General features: G+C 44.6%; 1 protein-coding gene across 7 annotated transcripts in view; it reads left to right on the forward strand.

Moving 5' to 3' along the window:
- LOC146196878 (E3 ubiquitin-protein ligase MIB2-like) overlaps positions 1 to 14,909 on the forward strand; it is a 121,520-nt gene that overhangs the window by 70,039 nt on the left and 36,572 nt on the right. For all 7 annotated transcript variants that reach the window (XM_084598571.1, XM_084598570.1, XM_084598574.1 and 4 more), the window contains 4 exons: positions 2,672 to 2,779; positions 9,626 to 9,730; positions 10,864 to 10,996; positions 12,635 to 12,747. In XM_084598571.1, coding sequence (XP_084454697.1) covers positions 2,672 to 2,779; positions 9,626 to 9,730; positions 10,864 to 10,996; positions 12,635 to 12,747 — 459 coding nt within the window. The remainder of the gene's footprint in view (positions 1 to 2,671; positions 2,780 to 9,625; positions 9,731 to 10,863; positions 10,997 to 12,634; positions 12,748 to 14,909) is intronic.

Consider the following 14,909-nt stretch of genomic DNA (forward strand, 5'->3'; position numbering starts at 1 on the left):
TCCTGAATGATGATCTGAAATATCGCGCAAGTGAGAATTACTGGAGTCCACAAAACCGATCGGCTACTGTATTTGAAAACGTTCAATTCGATTTGCAATTGGTTATAGCATGTTTTCGAAGATAGTCAATTTGTTATGATTTAATACGTGTGCCATCTGTTTTGCTTTTAAAGGGACAGAACACTGGCATTTAGGTTTCGATTTTCTTTCGCCGGAGTGGAAAGATTGAGGTCTAAAATGTTCGATTCCATAACGGTTTTGTCAGAAACGCTGTAGAAAATTTTTACCGGGAATATTTCGATCAACGCGTGCGCCCGTTTTTATGTAGTTCGATGCTGAAAACCATGAGCAGCGACCGCGATGACGACTGGTGGTCGACAAAAAAGTCGTACCGAAAACATATATAACTTTCACTCGCCAGACAGTAATCAGACATTTTTTGCGTAGAGTAACGTCATTTTCAGGTTTACACTCAATGTTGTTACGGCACAATAACGCACGCTCTCGTCGACGAAAGTTTTATTCCTTGTCATACCCTGTCATTGCTTCATTCACGAAATTGCAAACACTGTGGCGCCATCTAGTGGCAAAACCTGAAAGCATACCTCTCGTGGCGCGAAAGCAGGGGTGGTTTTTATTTAGGGAGGCACTGGAGAGAGCGCAAAATATAATACATTATGGCGAGCACTCCTAGAAGAAAAAGGAACGTGTGCAGCTAGGAAAATCAGCGATATTTTGCTGACATGTAGTCACGTGGGGGGCTACATTGAAAGTACTAGGGTTTCTCCGCTAGAGAGCGCCTCGGTTGTTTTATGCGATTTTCAATGACAAATTAAAATTGTAATGCCTCTTTTCTTTGATATTGTAGAGCTCGATCTGTACTATCTGAGGCAAGATCTTTTCATCTCCGCCATAGTCTCATGACATATTTTGGCCAGTGTTCTGTCCCTTTAAATGAAATAAAGGCTACTCCTTACCATTCAAAACGAATTATATTTTCATTTGTTGACATGCGTACAGAGAGCGTTAGCGTCGGGCGGCACTGTGTCAGCCCGTTTTAGCATAAAACAATACTGTCACTCAGGGAATTTACAAATGCACTCATGGAAAACCTGGAGAACTGAGGGAATTTGAAAACGTCCTTGATAGACACCCTGTAATGTTTCTAAGGGAATCTTCCAAGATGGTGTATAATTTATAAGGGAGTAATTGCTCACTAATGTCCATACAAGCACAGTCATGAATCCCCACTTGTAGCCTTTGTAGCCGAAGGCTGCTTTTGCATGAATGTTAAAGGGCCACTAACCAGGGTATGTCATTTTAAACAAACAAGCCCAAAGCTTCTGTCAGGTATCGGAGATAGTCTTTGCAAAATACTAGAGTGGTGTGTGTGCCAGAAAGCATAAAAAATAAAACTCAAGCCTCTCTCATGCTCCCCTTCGGAAAGCCAGCTTCCTTGTTCTCTGTGCTAGCTTGTAGAGCCACGGCGATGATGTACAACAACAGTCGGCGTCCATTGACTCGTGCAATTGGTTGAAGGATGGGCATTGACCGCTAATTTTGTTAGCCGCTTTCTGCGAAATTTTCCATCGTGCCTTTCATTCGCGCACCAGCATACAACCGCACAAAAAGGCTTCTAGTTTCGTTTCCTAGTCCATGTATGCATCAGAGTGTTCTGCATGCTGTGTTGATCATGCACTCGCGTAACTTCAAACACAGAACACTTAGAGACACTGGTATGCACAAACACGCACAGGTACATGCACCAGCCTGCTTTTGCACCAGAGAGCCCGTGGTCGACGCTCTGGCTCCCCATTTAACTGAGGGAGCCCAATGGGAGGGGAGTAGGGGGGTAAGAGCTCCCTTCTCGACTTGTGAACAAAAGGTCGCCTGGAGGTTGCCCTGCACATTGGGGACTTGGTCAAACGCCCACGAGACAGCAAGAAGGAAGAAAAAAGTATCAAAAGGTGGGGCCTTTGTGGGAATGGGAATGCTGCTTGCAAAGATGAGATAGCCAGGTAGGAAAGTGAAAAACCTCTGAGAGAGAACAGAAGGGGAGGAACAAGGCAAAATCGATTTATTTTACTGCCGTAACTGCACTATTATTTCTCTCATCAAAACATTTTTGCAGCCATATGTTGCAGAGGCAAAGCGTCGGTCTCCAAGAAACTAATTTCAACTGGAGGGTGGAAAATGGCCCCTTAATTAGCCATTGCTCTCTTGTTACCTAAACCAAGCCCTTATTCACTCTGTACATTTTTTATTCAGATAGGCGTCACATTGCAAGCACAGAAAAATTCAGATTTTCACCTGGATAGAGCAAATAACTGCAACTGATACTGCACTGGTAAAAATATGTCTATTTTGGCGGTGTGTCCCTGCTGCATGTGCTTCTAGCTCAAGAAGGGGTACACAAAGGAAGTCATGCAAGTTGGTCATAGGTCACTGCCACATGGGCTGGTGGAATTGAGCTGCTTTTAGTGTGCTACAAATGACTAGCCAAAGGGACACGTTAGGTATATATGAGGTACTTTGAGAAGATTTCTGGCTGCAGATGTTGAATATATGTTTCAGCTTCAATGATAATAATGTTTTATTTAGGGCCTCAGCTCCTGCTAGATTGTTGTGAGTTCATAGCCATTTTATTAGTTCTTCTGTTTATATTCCTCAGATTATTAACCGGTTGGGCACAGTTCAAAGTGTGGACCAGAAGGGAAATGTGATAGCCAACTTTGGACCAATCACGAAATGGACCATCAACCCAGTGGCACTTATAAAGGTACGACAGCATCTCTTCAATAACGTTTGAACATGCCATTGCAGTTTGAAATTCTGGAAAATGTATGTTAAGGGGGGGGGGGGTATTTTAAGGAATACTGACATTTTGGTGCTATTCATTGAAATATTGGTAGTGACGTTTGCATGCACGTGGCAGCATTATCTTTCTCTGCATAGATTGGCCACCTAGTTTGAAAAGCAGAGTAACAAGCATAGATGGCAGGCAGCTGTGCATTACACCTGTTGTGAATTCAGAGAGCTCATGTACATTGCCCTTTAGAGAAGATTGGTGACTGCAATTTGCAGGATGTTTTTATATTCCTGTAGTAGGGAGTGTAGGAGAGTGCTGCATCTCAGTTCTGAAATTCAGGGCCTCCAAATCAGTGAGGAGCACTACATCTCTGTTCTGAAATTAATAAAGTTCCTCTGAAACATGTTTCACATTCAAGCAAAATAGCTTGTAATTTCTACCGCTGTGGCACATAAACCTCATTATAGTGGTCATGGCAGCTCAGCAGACCATGGCAATGAGGTTCTAATATGTTGGAAAATTTTTTCTCTGTCGGTGTTTTTGTCACTCAGTTCACTGAATTCCATGCACGTGAGCCACCTTTAAATGAGTGTGCCAGTGTTGTGCCTTATAGGCCCGCAGTGTTGCCCTGAGTGGCTGCTTGTTTATGTCATTTGAATACTGGGTGCTTTGTAAAGTGCAGCTCTGGCTTTCGATAAATTCGTTTTTAAACACTGCATGCATTTTCTGGCCAGTATTGCTTCTGCTCATTAGCAGCATTTTGGAAGCACAGGCACCTACCTGAGCCTAATGGTCCCTAGACACGGTTTCTGGGTTCAGGAAGCACAGGAGCAGTTTCTGGGCACAGCAGGTGCAGAAGGAGTTTCTGGGAAAAGGAGCAGTTTCAGGGCACAGGTGGCACAGGAGTAGTTTCTGGGCAAAAGAGGCACAGGAGCAGTTTCTCGGCACAAGAGGTGCAGGACTGGTTTCTCGGCACAAGATCGGTTTGGGGACAAAGGAGGCACAGGGGCACAGGAGCTAGGTGTAGGAGTGGTTTCTGGGCACGTACAAAAACAGTTTCTGGGCACAGGAGTGGTTTCTGGGCACAAGGGGCACAGGAGCAGTTTCTGGGCACAGGTGGCATAGGAGTGGTTTCTGGACAAAAGGCACAGCAGCAGTTTCTTGGCACAGAAGGTGCAGGAGTGGTTTCTGGGCACAAGAACAGTTTCTGGGTGTGGGAGGTGCGTTAGTGGTTTCTAGGCACAGGAATGGTTCTGGGCACAGGAGGTGCAGGAGTGGTTTCTGGACACGGAAACTTTTTCGGCAAAGGAGATGCCGGAGTGGTTTCTTGGCATATGAGGCACAGGGGCAGTTTGTGGGCATATGCGGCACAGGAGCAGTTTCTGGGCACCGGCAGTTCATGAGTGGTTTCTGGGCACAGTGGTTCAGGAGGGTTCTGAGCACTGGAGTTCTAGGAACAGTTTCTAGCACAGGAGGATACAGGAGTGGTTTCTGGACCCAAGACCAGTTTCTGGGTCAGGAGGTACATTAGTGGTTTCTGGGCACAGTGGTGCAGGAGTGATTTCTGGGCACAGTGGTGAAGGAGTGGATTCTGGGCAAAGGAGGCACATGAGTAGTTCCTGGGCACAGGAGGGGCAGGAGTGGTTTATGAGCACAATAATTGCAGGTGTGGTTTTTAGGCACAAAAGTTACAGGTGTGATTTCTTGGCACAAGATTTGCAGGAGTGCTTTCTGGGCACAAAAGATGCAGGAGTGTTTCTGGACACAATAGCTGTTTTTGGGTGCAGGAGGTGCATCAGTGGTTTCTGGGCAGAGGAATGGTTTCTGGGCAAAAAGCAGTTTCTGGATGCAGGAAGTGCATAACTGCTTTATGGGCACATTAGTGGTTTCTGGGCACAGTGGTGCTGAAGTGGTTATTCTGCTAAAGAAGACACAGGAGCAGTTTCTGGGCACAGGAGTTGCAGGAGCACTTTCTGGGCACAGGGGGTAAAGGAGTGATTTCTGGGAACAGTGATGCAGGAGTGGGTTTTTGACAAAGGAAGCAAAAAGCAGTTTCAGGGCACAAGAAGTGCAGGAACAATTTCTGGGCACAGGAGGTGTCTTGGCAAAGAAGGTACATGAGCAGTTTCTGGGCACAGGAGGTTCAGGAGTAGTTTCTTGGCACAGGTGCAGAAGCGGTTTCTAGGCACAGAAGGTGCAGGAGTGGTTTCTGAGTGCAGGAGGTGCAGGAGTGGTTTCTGGGCACAGGAGGTGCAGGAGTGGTTTTTGTGCACAAGTGCAGTTTTGGGCACTGGAGGTGCATTAGTGGTTTCTGGGCACAGTGGTGCAGGAGTGGTTTCTGGACAAATGAGGAACATGAGCAGTTTCTGGGCACAGGAGGTGCATTCGTGGTTTCTTGGCACAGGAGATAGTTATTTCTGGGCACAGGCGGCTCAGAGTGGTTTTCTGGGCACAAGTGGTGCAGGTGTGGTTTTTGGGCACAGGAAGTGCGGGAGTGGTTTCTGTGCTAAGGAGGCACAAGAGCAGTTTCTGGGTGCAGGAAGTGCATTAGTGGTTTCTGGGCATAGGAATGGTTTCTGGCCACAAGGGATACAGAAGTGGTTTCTGGGCACATGAGGTGCAGGACTAGTGGTGTCTGGGCACAGAAGGTGCACGAGTGGTTTCTGGGCACAGGAGGTTTAGGAGTGGTTTCTGGGCAAAGGAGACAAAAGACCAGCTTCTGAGCACAGGAGGTGCAGGAGGGGGTTTTGTGCACAAGAGCAGTTTTTAGGCGCAGGAGGTGCATTAGTGGTTTCGGGGCAGAGGGGTTTCTGGGCACAGGGGTGCGGAAGTGGTTTCTGGAGCTGTGTTTACATGAATGCGACAGCTAGCGCATCGCATCGCAACCGGTTCCTAGCGCATCGCATTCATGTAAACAGGGGTAATGCGCTAGGAAAGTGCATCGCATTAATGCGCCAAGCAGGGCTGGATTTAGAGGGGTAAGTCGACTTACCCCTCTCAATCTCAATAAGCGACACTGCGTTCCGCCATCACCACACTAGAGATGATCCGCTACATGTAAACGTTGTCGCATCGCATTACCGTAAGGCGCTACTAAATGCGATGCGATACGATGCGCTACTGTCGCCTTCATGTAAACACGGCTTGGGCTAAGAAGACACAGGAGCAGTTTTTGGGCGCAGGTGTGGTTTCTGGGCACAAGATCAGTTTCTGTGTCCAGGAGGTGCAGAAGTGATTTCTGGGCACAGGAGGTGCAGGAATGGTATTTCGCATGGGAGGTGCAGAAGTGGTTTCTTAGCACAGGATATGCAGGAGTTGTTTCTGGGCACAGGTGGTGCAGGACAAGAGCAGTTTCTGGGCACCGGAGGTGCAGGAGTGGTTTCTCGGCACAGGAGGTACGGGAGTGGTTTCTGGACACAGGAGGCACAAGAGCAGTTTCTGGGTGCAGGGGTGCATTAGTGGTTTCTGGGTACACGAATGGTTTCTGGCCACAGGAAATGCAGAAGTGGTTTCTGGGCACAACAGGTGCAGGAATGCCTGAAGTGGTTTCTGGGCACAATAGGTGCATGAGTGACTTCTCTGCACAAAAGTAGTTTTTGGGCACAGGAGGTGCATGAGTGGTTTCTGGGCAGAGGTGTGGTTTCTGGGCACAGGGGAGCATTAATGGTTTCGAGTGGTTTCTGGGCTTAGGAGGCACAGGAGCAAATTTTCTGGGCACAGGAAGTGCATGAGTGGTTTCTGGGCACAGGAGGTGCAGCAGTTTCTAGGCGCAGGAGGTGCAGTAGTTCTGGGCACAGTATGCGCAGTTGTTTCTGGGCACAGTGGCGCAGGAGTGGTTTCTGGGCACAGGTGCAGGAGTGGTTTCGACACCTGAGGTGCAGGAGCAGTTTCTAGACAAAGGAGGTGCAGGAGTGGTTTCTGGGCAAATGAGGTGCAGGAGTGGTTACTGGGCAAAGGAGGTACATGTGCACCTTCTGGGCAAAGGAGTCACAATAGCAGCTTCTCGGCACAGGAGGTGCAGGAGAGGTTTCTGGCTACAGGAGGTGCAGGAGGGGTTCTGGGCACAAGCGCAGGTTCTGGTCACAAGAGCAGTTTTTGGGCGCAGGAGGTGTATTATGAGCACAGGGTCGAGGTGCAGGAGTGGTTTCTGGGCACAGTTGCACAGGTGCTGCTTCTGGGCACAGGAGGTGCAGGAGTTGTTTCTGGGCACAGGAGATGCAGGAGTGGTTTCCGGGCACAGGATGGGTAGAAGTTGCTTTTGTTCACAAGTGGTGCAGGAGGGGTTTCTCGACACAGGAGTGGTTTCTGGGCAAATGAGGCACAGGAGGAGTTTTTGCATACAGGAGGTGAATGCATAAGATATTTCTGGGCACAGAAGATGCAGAATTAATTTTGGCACATAAGGTGCAGGAGCACTTTTCACAGGAGTGGCTCTTGGTCACAGAGTGGCTTCTGCATTCATGAAGCACAGGTGCAGTTTATGGGCACAGGAATGGTTTAGAACTGGTTTCTGCACATCAGTGGTTTCTGGGCAGCACTGGTTATTTTGCATCACTGGCTACAAAGAACACTGCAATTATAACACTCATTTGCCTAGCATAGGTTTGTTGGCCACTGGTTTTTGGCATTATTGGTTTCCTGCCACGAGTGATTTCTGGGGAGCATTTTTGTCCGAACAGCAGTTGTTTATTAGCTACACTGATGTCTGAACAGCACTACTTGCAGGGAAGATATCTATCTTCAGGGGGCACTGCATGGCTTCTGAAGAGCACAGATCTGGGAAGAACTGTTTCTAGGCTGTGCTGGTTTCTAGGCAACACTGTATGTCTTCCGGAAAGCTGTGGTTGTGGCATGATTGGTTTCTAGACGGTATTCATTATGTATTAGCCCCAATTGTCAGTGCAACGTGTGTGGCCTGGGCTCTAAATAAGGGAAAGCATATATAGATATGTAACCGATTGAAATTTGGCGGAATGTTGCCTGTGCATGCTATACTGCCGCTAGTGCAACACATAAGTAAATAGCAGTGTCTCCAGAATGTGTGATGCCATCGTTATTGTGCATGCACGGGCTGCCACGTTAAGCGTAGTAGGGCCAGGACACATAGCTATAGAGGCGTGCTTTGACCAGGCCATGCAAAACAGTTAAGAATCTGTGGTGCAAAATAGAACAAATATAAAACGAAGTGACTGGATTGTGTTAGCATATTTTATTGTAAAAACCATTTTGTCCACTCTGCTGTCTTCATTAAAACACTGCGCAAATGAATTGGGTACTAATCAATGAGGTTCTCAATGATGTGCTTTTCCGGGTCCCATACATTGGAACTTTTTGACGCATTTACTACAGCATACATCATATGAATAACCTTAAAAGCCACATTCAGTCCACTAGTATCCTTGTAATGATATATTCATTTCTTTTTATTTGTTTATAATAGTGAATGTTCACAGGAATTTTCTCTTTTCTGTTTGTGGTGCTCCCTCCTTTTTTACTTTCTGCACACTGTTCACATTATATTGTGTCGTTACCCTCTCGACCAATCATCAGCTTTTGCAACATTTTAAGAATATGAAATCACATGGTGTGAAGTCCAGTGCTGCCACACTAAAAGTCCTATTAAACTTCTTAAAATGGCCACTTCGGCTTCATCTAATGAGGTACCTTTAGTTCCCTCTCTGCATTGCCTAAGTGAAAGGCTGAATGTAACAGAAAATTGTGTGAGGGCAGCAGGAGATGCAGGAGAACTGCATCACATACCTGAGGCCTACAGTAATCAGTAGCCTTCGTGCATGGAAAGAACATAAAGTTCAGTTTTTGTTCATCTGGAGTACATCTATATTTGGTGCAGTAGAATTATGTGTGCAGATCGACTCCGCGAGAACTGTTTCCCGTGACCACAGAGATATTAGTGGGCTGATATAAAACACAAATATCGCCGGTGAGCATAACTGAATATTTCACTTTAATCTGTGAGCAAGTAGTTCTATTCGTATTTCTGCATAATTGCTTCTGCAAAAGTGCGAACATTTGAGCCGTGTAGCTATTACTTTGGAGTGCTGTTGCAATGTTTAGCATGCAGCAGGGTTCACTTTTGATTCCAAGTCCATAGTAATCGACTCGAGGTGTCCTCTGGCCGACTTGCTGACCTTGAACTGGCGAGATGACACTTCGGATCTCGCATGAACAGCTGAGAAACAAGACTGACAGACTTTTAGATAGTGTCTGGGGAATGTAGACTCCCTCCTCCTTGCCAATGCACAACTTTTCATACTGGCATATGGTCATTGGAGGTTTTGTAAATAAAGGTAAGTTTTGTGTGATAAAAACTGGTTTTGTGATATGTGTCGCATGAGAAATGTAAAAACATTGAATTCCTCCTGAGCATTGCTGTATTCTCATGAAATTGATGTGGGGCCGTTTTCTTCCTTGAATTTTTTCTAATTCTGTATTCATTCGAGTATATTTTTGTTAGAATTTGTACGAATGTAAGTGCTTGCTACTTTTTTTTATCATTCTTTGGCGGGGGGGGGGGGGGGGGGGCGTTGAATGATCAATACATTGAGCTAGCTCTACATCGATGCAGTAAAATGGGGAGGGTGGTTTGTTCTAAGCTTTAAGCAAGGATTTGGATTTGGTTAGAAACATTAAGAAAAATCCAGCATTCGCATGCTTTAGTGAGCAAAAGATCGAAGGCATATTGGAACAGTATATAATGGGAGGTGTTAACGTTATTTAACTTTATAAGTATTGCATGTCTTATAAATGAAAACTCTCATATCCAAACATTCTTGCAATTGCATACATCATTTTCAGGTGCCTGTCTTTTTTCCGGGGGATATGGTTACCATCATCGATGATCTACCAAAAATGAAAAAGCTTCAGGATGGACACGGTGGCTACGTGGAATCCATGAGAAGTGTAATTGCTGACTCTCTGTGTTAAATGAGCTGTGTGTTGTATGGCGGCATGTGGTGAATAACATCCTAATGCCTTTACTGACCTTTGGGCTGCTAAGTAATGCCAGTGAGCCCTCAGATTTTTGTGAGAGTGTACTGCACCTAAATGAAGTGTAGAAAGGATAAATAAAAAGGGTGATAGGGATTTTACATTTCAACCATCCAGGCAAAATACCTGAGGGTAACTTGAGTGCTTTTACCTTGCACACGTGAATAACACGTACTCCATGAATACAGAGTACGCTTCACATTTATCAATAGTCAAAATTGGGCGGCAATCTAAAAAGCAACATCAGTAAATAATGTGGGTATTTGGTTCACGCTGCTTTGAAAGGAGGCGGACAGTATAAAAATTCCTTGAAATGGGTTAGTCAAGTCCAGTTTTCCTTTAATTAATTAATCTGGTAAGTGTCGTTGCACATGATTGCAGCATCTTGGCAACGAAGCTAGGTCTGCAATGGCAGAGCGTCCATCTCAGTTTTTTCGGCATATAGTCCCGCTTCATGATGGTGTGCCTTAGGGATTGCTTTCCCTGCCGTAACTTTATTCCATTTTTGGAGTAGCTGGTGCCATCTATTGAGGCTTCTTATAACTAGACTTGTCTGTTATGTGCTGTAATCAAGAAAGTTTTTTACTTAACATTCAACTTGGAAGGTTGTCAGTTGTGTTAGTGACATACCTTAAATAAAAAATAATCACAATGCATTATGTTTCAAGAGAGAACTGATGATTGAAAACGACTAATTTAAAGCGGGGACTATACTCTGTTTCTTGAGAACAGAAGGCATGTTTTGGCTTTTGTCCAATTGCCAGAACTCATGGAGTACGTGTAGTGACATCACATAGTTATCGAAACTTTGGCGAAGGCTTAGAATGTGATGATGATTTGCAAACATGAAACTATTTGTTGACTAGCTGATAGCACTAAGTTTGGTCCTTGAGCAGTATGAATAAATCAGCATTTTTGACACCAAAAATAAAATTGCGTTCTTTCTGTCTACTTTAACTGTCTTTATATGCTTATAATGGCAGCCTGGGAAATGGCATGCGTGTGGCTGTAAGTAGTTGATGGCGCTTTTACCCTCTTCTTTCTAGTGCGTGGGAAAAAGTGGAGTGGTGCTGAACGTCTTCCGCACCCATGATGTGAGGGTGCTCATCTCTGCCACGGCCTGGACGTTCAATCCTATCTGCCTGTCATTACTGGCGAGGCGTTCGGATGGTGACCTCAGTTGAGTCTGGAAAAATTTTCATGATCGCCTTTAAATGTCCCAAACATAGGGAGCCCAAATTAAATTTATTCCTTCTTGAAGTTTGATGCATTAATGAAGATGGTTAGTGTATTAGCTCACATTAAGATTTACTATGCTTATCATGATTGCACTTTTTGCCCTTGTATACTACAAAGCGTGTTATACCCCAGTCAAGCGTGCAAGTTAAAGTACACTTACGAGGAGTGCATTTCGAAACTCGAAAGTCACTTTACGCTATGCAGTGCTAAATGGGAAAGCGGAGTGCACTCGCAATAGCACTCGTTGGTACGAAACTTGCACCTGAAAAACCTATTTAAAAAAGAAATTGGAACCTCCAAGTGTGACGTTCAGAGAACTGCTTTTTAAGTTAGTAAAACACACAAGAAATGCTTAAAATTTGACACCGGATCATGGTTCGGAGGCCCTACATCAACAAACACCATGCACATGCAGTTATGCACCACGCTTAATATGGGAGTTGTATACACGGCTACATCATGTCTTTTTGTTATGTGATATTTTGCCTGTCGCTATTATAAAACAATTCCTCAAATAAAAATATTGTCACGTGCTTCGGGGCGTCAAGGAAGGGAAGAAGAGGAAACAGAAGCGACAGTGGTGTGTGCTGGTGTTCCTTGCGGACTTGCAGCGCTTAGACTATAAATAAACACCGCCGTTACGTACTGAGTACGTAACAATATACACAAAGCACATAAAATCAACATGTATACATATCTTATTACATAATACTTTTGTGACGAAGAAATTTCTACGGGCGAGGCTACGCACTCGGCCGTTAAAGTCTGTTTTGTGAAGGCCCTCTGCCCTGAGTGCGCACTTTAGCAAATGCACTTATGTTACGCAGTTTAGCAGCGGTAGAGTGCACTTTTCATAAGTGGCAATCGCCGTAAGTGCACTTTATTTTGCACACTTGACAGGGGTATTATCTGCACGCCTCTATTCAGAGTCTTTCAGCTCAACAATTCACTCGTGAGTCGTGACTATTATAGTGTGTGAGATTTTTCCTTATTAATGTTGAAGTAAAACTGAACTATCATTTTCCTGTTATTAAGACACAATGTTCAATGAGCTACGCTTTCCTATGTGCCATATCATGGAGACATGCTAAACGCTAAGACGTTTGACAATTTTATTTGTTGGGTATGTATTAAGGAGACGGTGTGCTAAATAACACCTTGCCATTCAATTCACCTTTTTTTCACAATGCCGCTCTCCACATGCGTATCTCTCGCCTGGTTGAAAACGAATTACCAGGCCCAGCTGCGCATGCGCAGTTCTTGGCCTCCCCGATTGGCGCTGCCGTAGCTGATTTTGGGGGCCATGTTCAGCTCATATTTGTGACAGGCGTATGTGACAAATGACAGTAGCTGTCAAGTGCACACATTGCCATTTCGCCGGCGGTTACGTCTCCCAAAGACGCTTTACCACTAGCAGATGAACTTTCAACCACTCCCCAGAGGGTGCCACACCTTGTGAAAAAAGCGATTACAGGATGATGTGTGCAAGTTCTTTTTATACACGATCAGACTTGTAGCATGCTCCTTCTGCGAAATCTTTTGCTGCTGCTGTTGCAGGGTTCCCATTGTGCTTTTCAGGCTCAAGAATGAGAGAAGTTGCGACTGACAGTGGGGTGCCCGAGCAGCTTGCCGATCGCCTTCTGCAGATGCTGCGGCGCTCTATGAGAGACCTGCAATTAGGTGGCAGCATGGTGAGTGGAATTCAAGCCGTGTAGTTGTGAAGATTGAAAATATATTGGGGCTGCATAATAAATGATAAATTTGCATGCATTTTCTAACTTTGAGAGAGGATGCTTTTGAAATTTGAAATTTATTTATTTTGCAGCAAGAAAGATTGTTGCTAGGAGGCCAGGTAAAAAGCTGTAAAAACAGCTTGAGGAGCCCTGACCCCCTCGCACACAGTCCAACACAACAGCGTGCAATCAAGGCAATACACATATCAACACGCATGTTGGCTAAACTACACCACACTCGAGAGCAAGTAAAAACAGAACGACGACTTAGGTTATAAAATGACAGTTAATTATGATTCAAGCACAGCGCACAATTGCGTTAAACATATTCTGGCTATGTCAATATTTTCCTCCATGAAGATCTGATTTAAAATTGTCGGCAATGAATATTTCAGCATCTGTTTTCCATAGTTAGCTCGGCATTTGGTAACCTTCCATGGTGCTAAATAACATACGTCATAATTGTAGTTGAGATTTGCTGGAATCCTGCTAAATTAGTCAAACAATCTTTTCCTTTAACCGATTCTAGTTTGTATTGGCGACAGAGTTTAAAAATGTACAGCTGCGTGAGAGGAATTATGTGGTGCTTTTTAAAAAGGCCAGCAGTGTGTGATCGGTGCGGAACTTTACATGCCAGGAGCAGGATTCGTTTCTGCAATACTGAGAGTTTGGTCATGTTTGCTGCTGTTGTGGTGGACTATATTAGAAATGTGTAGTTTAATGAAGAAGGAAGCAAGGAATTGTATAAAAGTAAGTCCACTGAGGTTGGGAGATAATGGCAGTGGCGGCGTATGATGCCAGTAGTCCTGGAAGGTTTAATAACGATGTTTTTCACGTGTTCATCTCATGTCATATTTGATGTAGGATTTGAGTGTTTTTACTACTTCAATGTTGATGTTGTTCAACACAATTTTCGGCAACTGAATATTTCTGTGATGGGATGAAATAGTAAGGCTTTAGTTTTATCAAGATTAAGTTCTAAATTACTATGAGCCCATGCATCTATTTTGTACAGCGCCACATTCGCTTGATTAGCTAAATCTTCACATGCATTGTTTGCAAAAAATAAACTTCATCTGCGTAGATTATGTAATGGGCAGTTTCATGGAGACGGACTACGTCATTTCTGTATAGGATAAAAAATACCTAAAATGCTACCTTGTGGTGCTCCTGTTTTTACTGACATTACTGAAGATTTCTGTCATCCAGTCATTACAAATTGAGATCTGTGTCGCAAATAGGATGCAATTAAATTTTGTGCTGCCCCTCTAAGGCCATAATAATTAACTTTATTGATGAGAATCTTGTGGTAAATGAGATCAAAGGCTTTCGAGAAGTCTAAAAAAGTCCAAGAACTATGCTTTGCCATTCAAAACTCTCCATAATGAATTCTTTTTGGGCTAGGAGTGCGAGCTCTGTCGATTGGTTGGTTGGTTTGTGGGGTTTAACGTCCCAAAGCGACTCAGGCTATGAGAGACGCCGTAGTGGAGGACTTGGGAAATTTCGACCACCTGGGGTTCTTTAACGTGCACTGACATCGCACAGCACACAGGTGCCTTGCTTTTCGCCTCCATCGAAAAGCGGCCCCCGGCCCTCGATCCCGCGTCCTTACAAAAACCATATTGGGCTGAAGATATGAGGTTATTACTGTCAGCAAATGAGGACAGACGTTGTTGAAATTTCTCCAGACCTTTTGAAAAAGCAGCTGAACCTATATAGGATAATAATTTGACATATCTATCACCTTTCTCGAATATAACTGTGACCTTAATTGCCGTCTGCATACTGCACGGACAATTCCAGATTGAAAATATGGATAAGGTGAAATGTGGATTTAATAGTTTGGTCGAACGTCTAGCGCTGCCAGTAGTTCGGGCACAGCAGGATCGAATTGCCAGCCGCAGGGCACAGCTTCAGCGCGAGAGATGGGCGCCGGAGACCAGCGATGGTGATGGCGATGCTGCAGTGTTGTTTATTCTTTGTCTTCTTTACAAAGGCAAGGAACTATCGCATTAATTACGTATTTTACAGGTGTTATCTGGATATCAGCGACATCAGAAGCTTTGCTGTTATTATTCGTCAAAAACATTGAAGTCACTTCACTTTCCGTCACTTGATGT

The sequence above is a fragment of the Amblyomma maculatum genome, chromosome 3 (assembly GCF_055883805.1).
Source record: "Amblyomma maculatum isolate TAMU_Amacu chromosome 3, ASM5588380v1, whole genome shotgun sequence".
NCBI lineage: Eukaryota > Metazoa > Arthropoda > Arachnida > Ixodida > Ixodidae > Amblyomma > Amblyomma maculatum.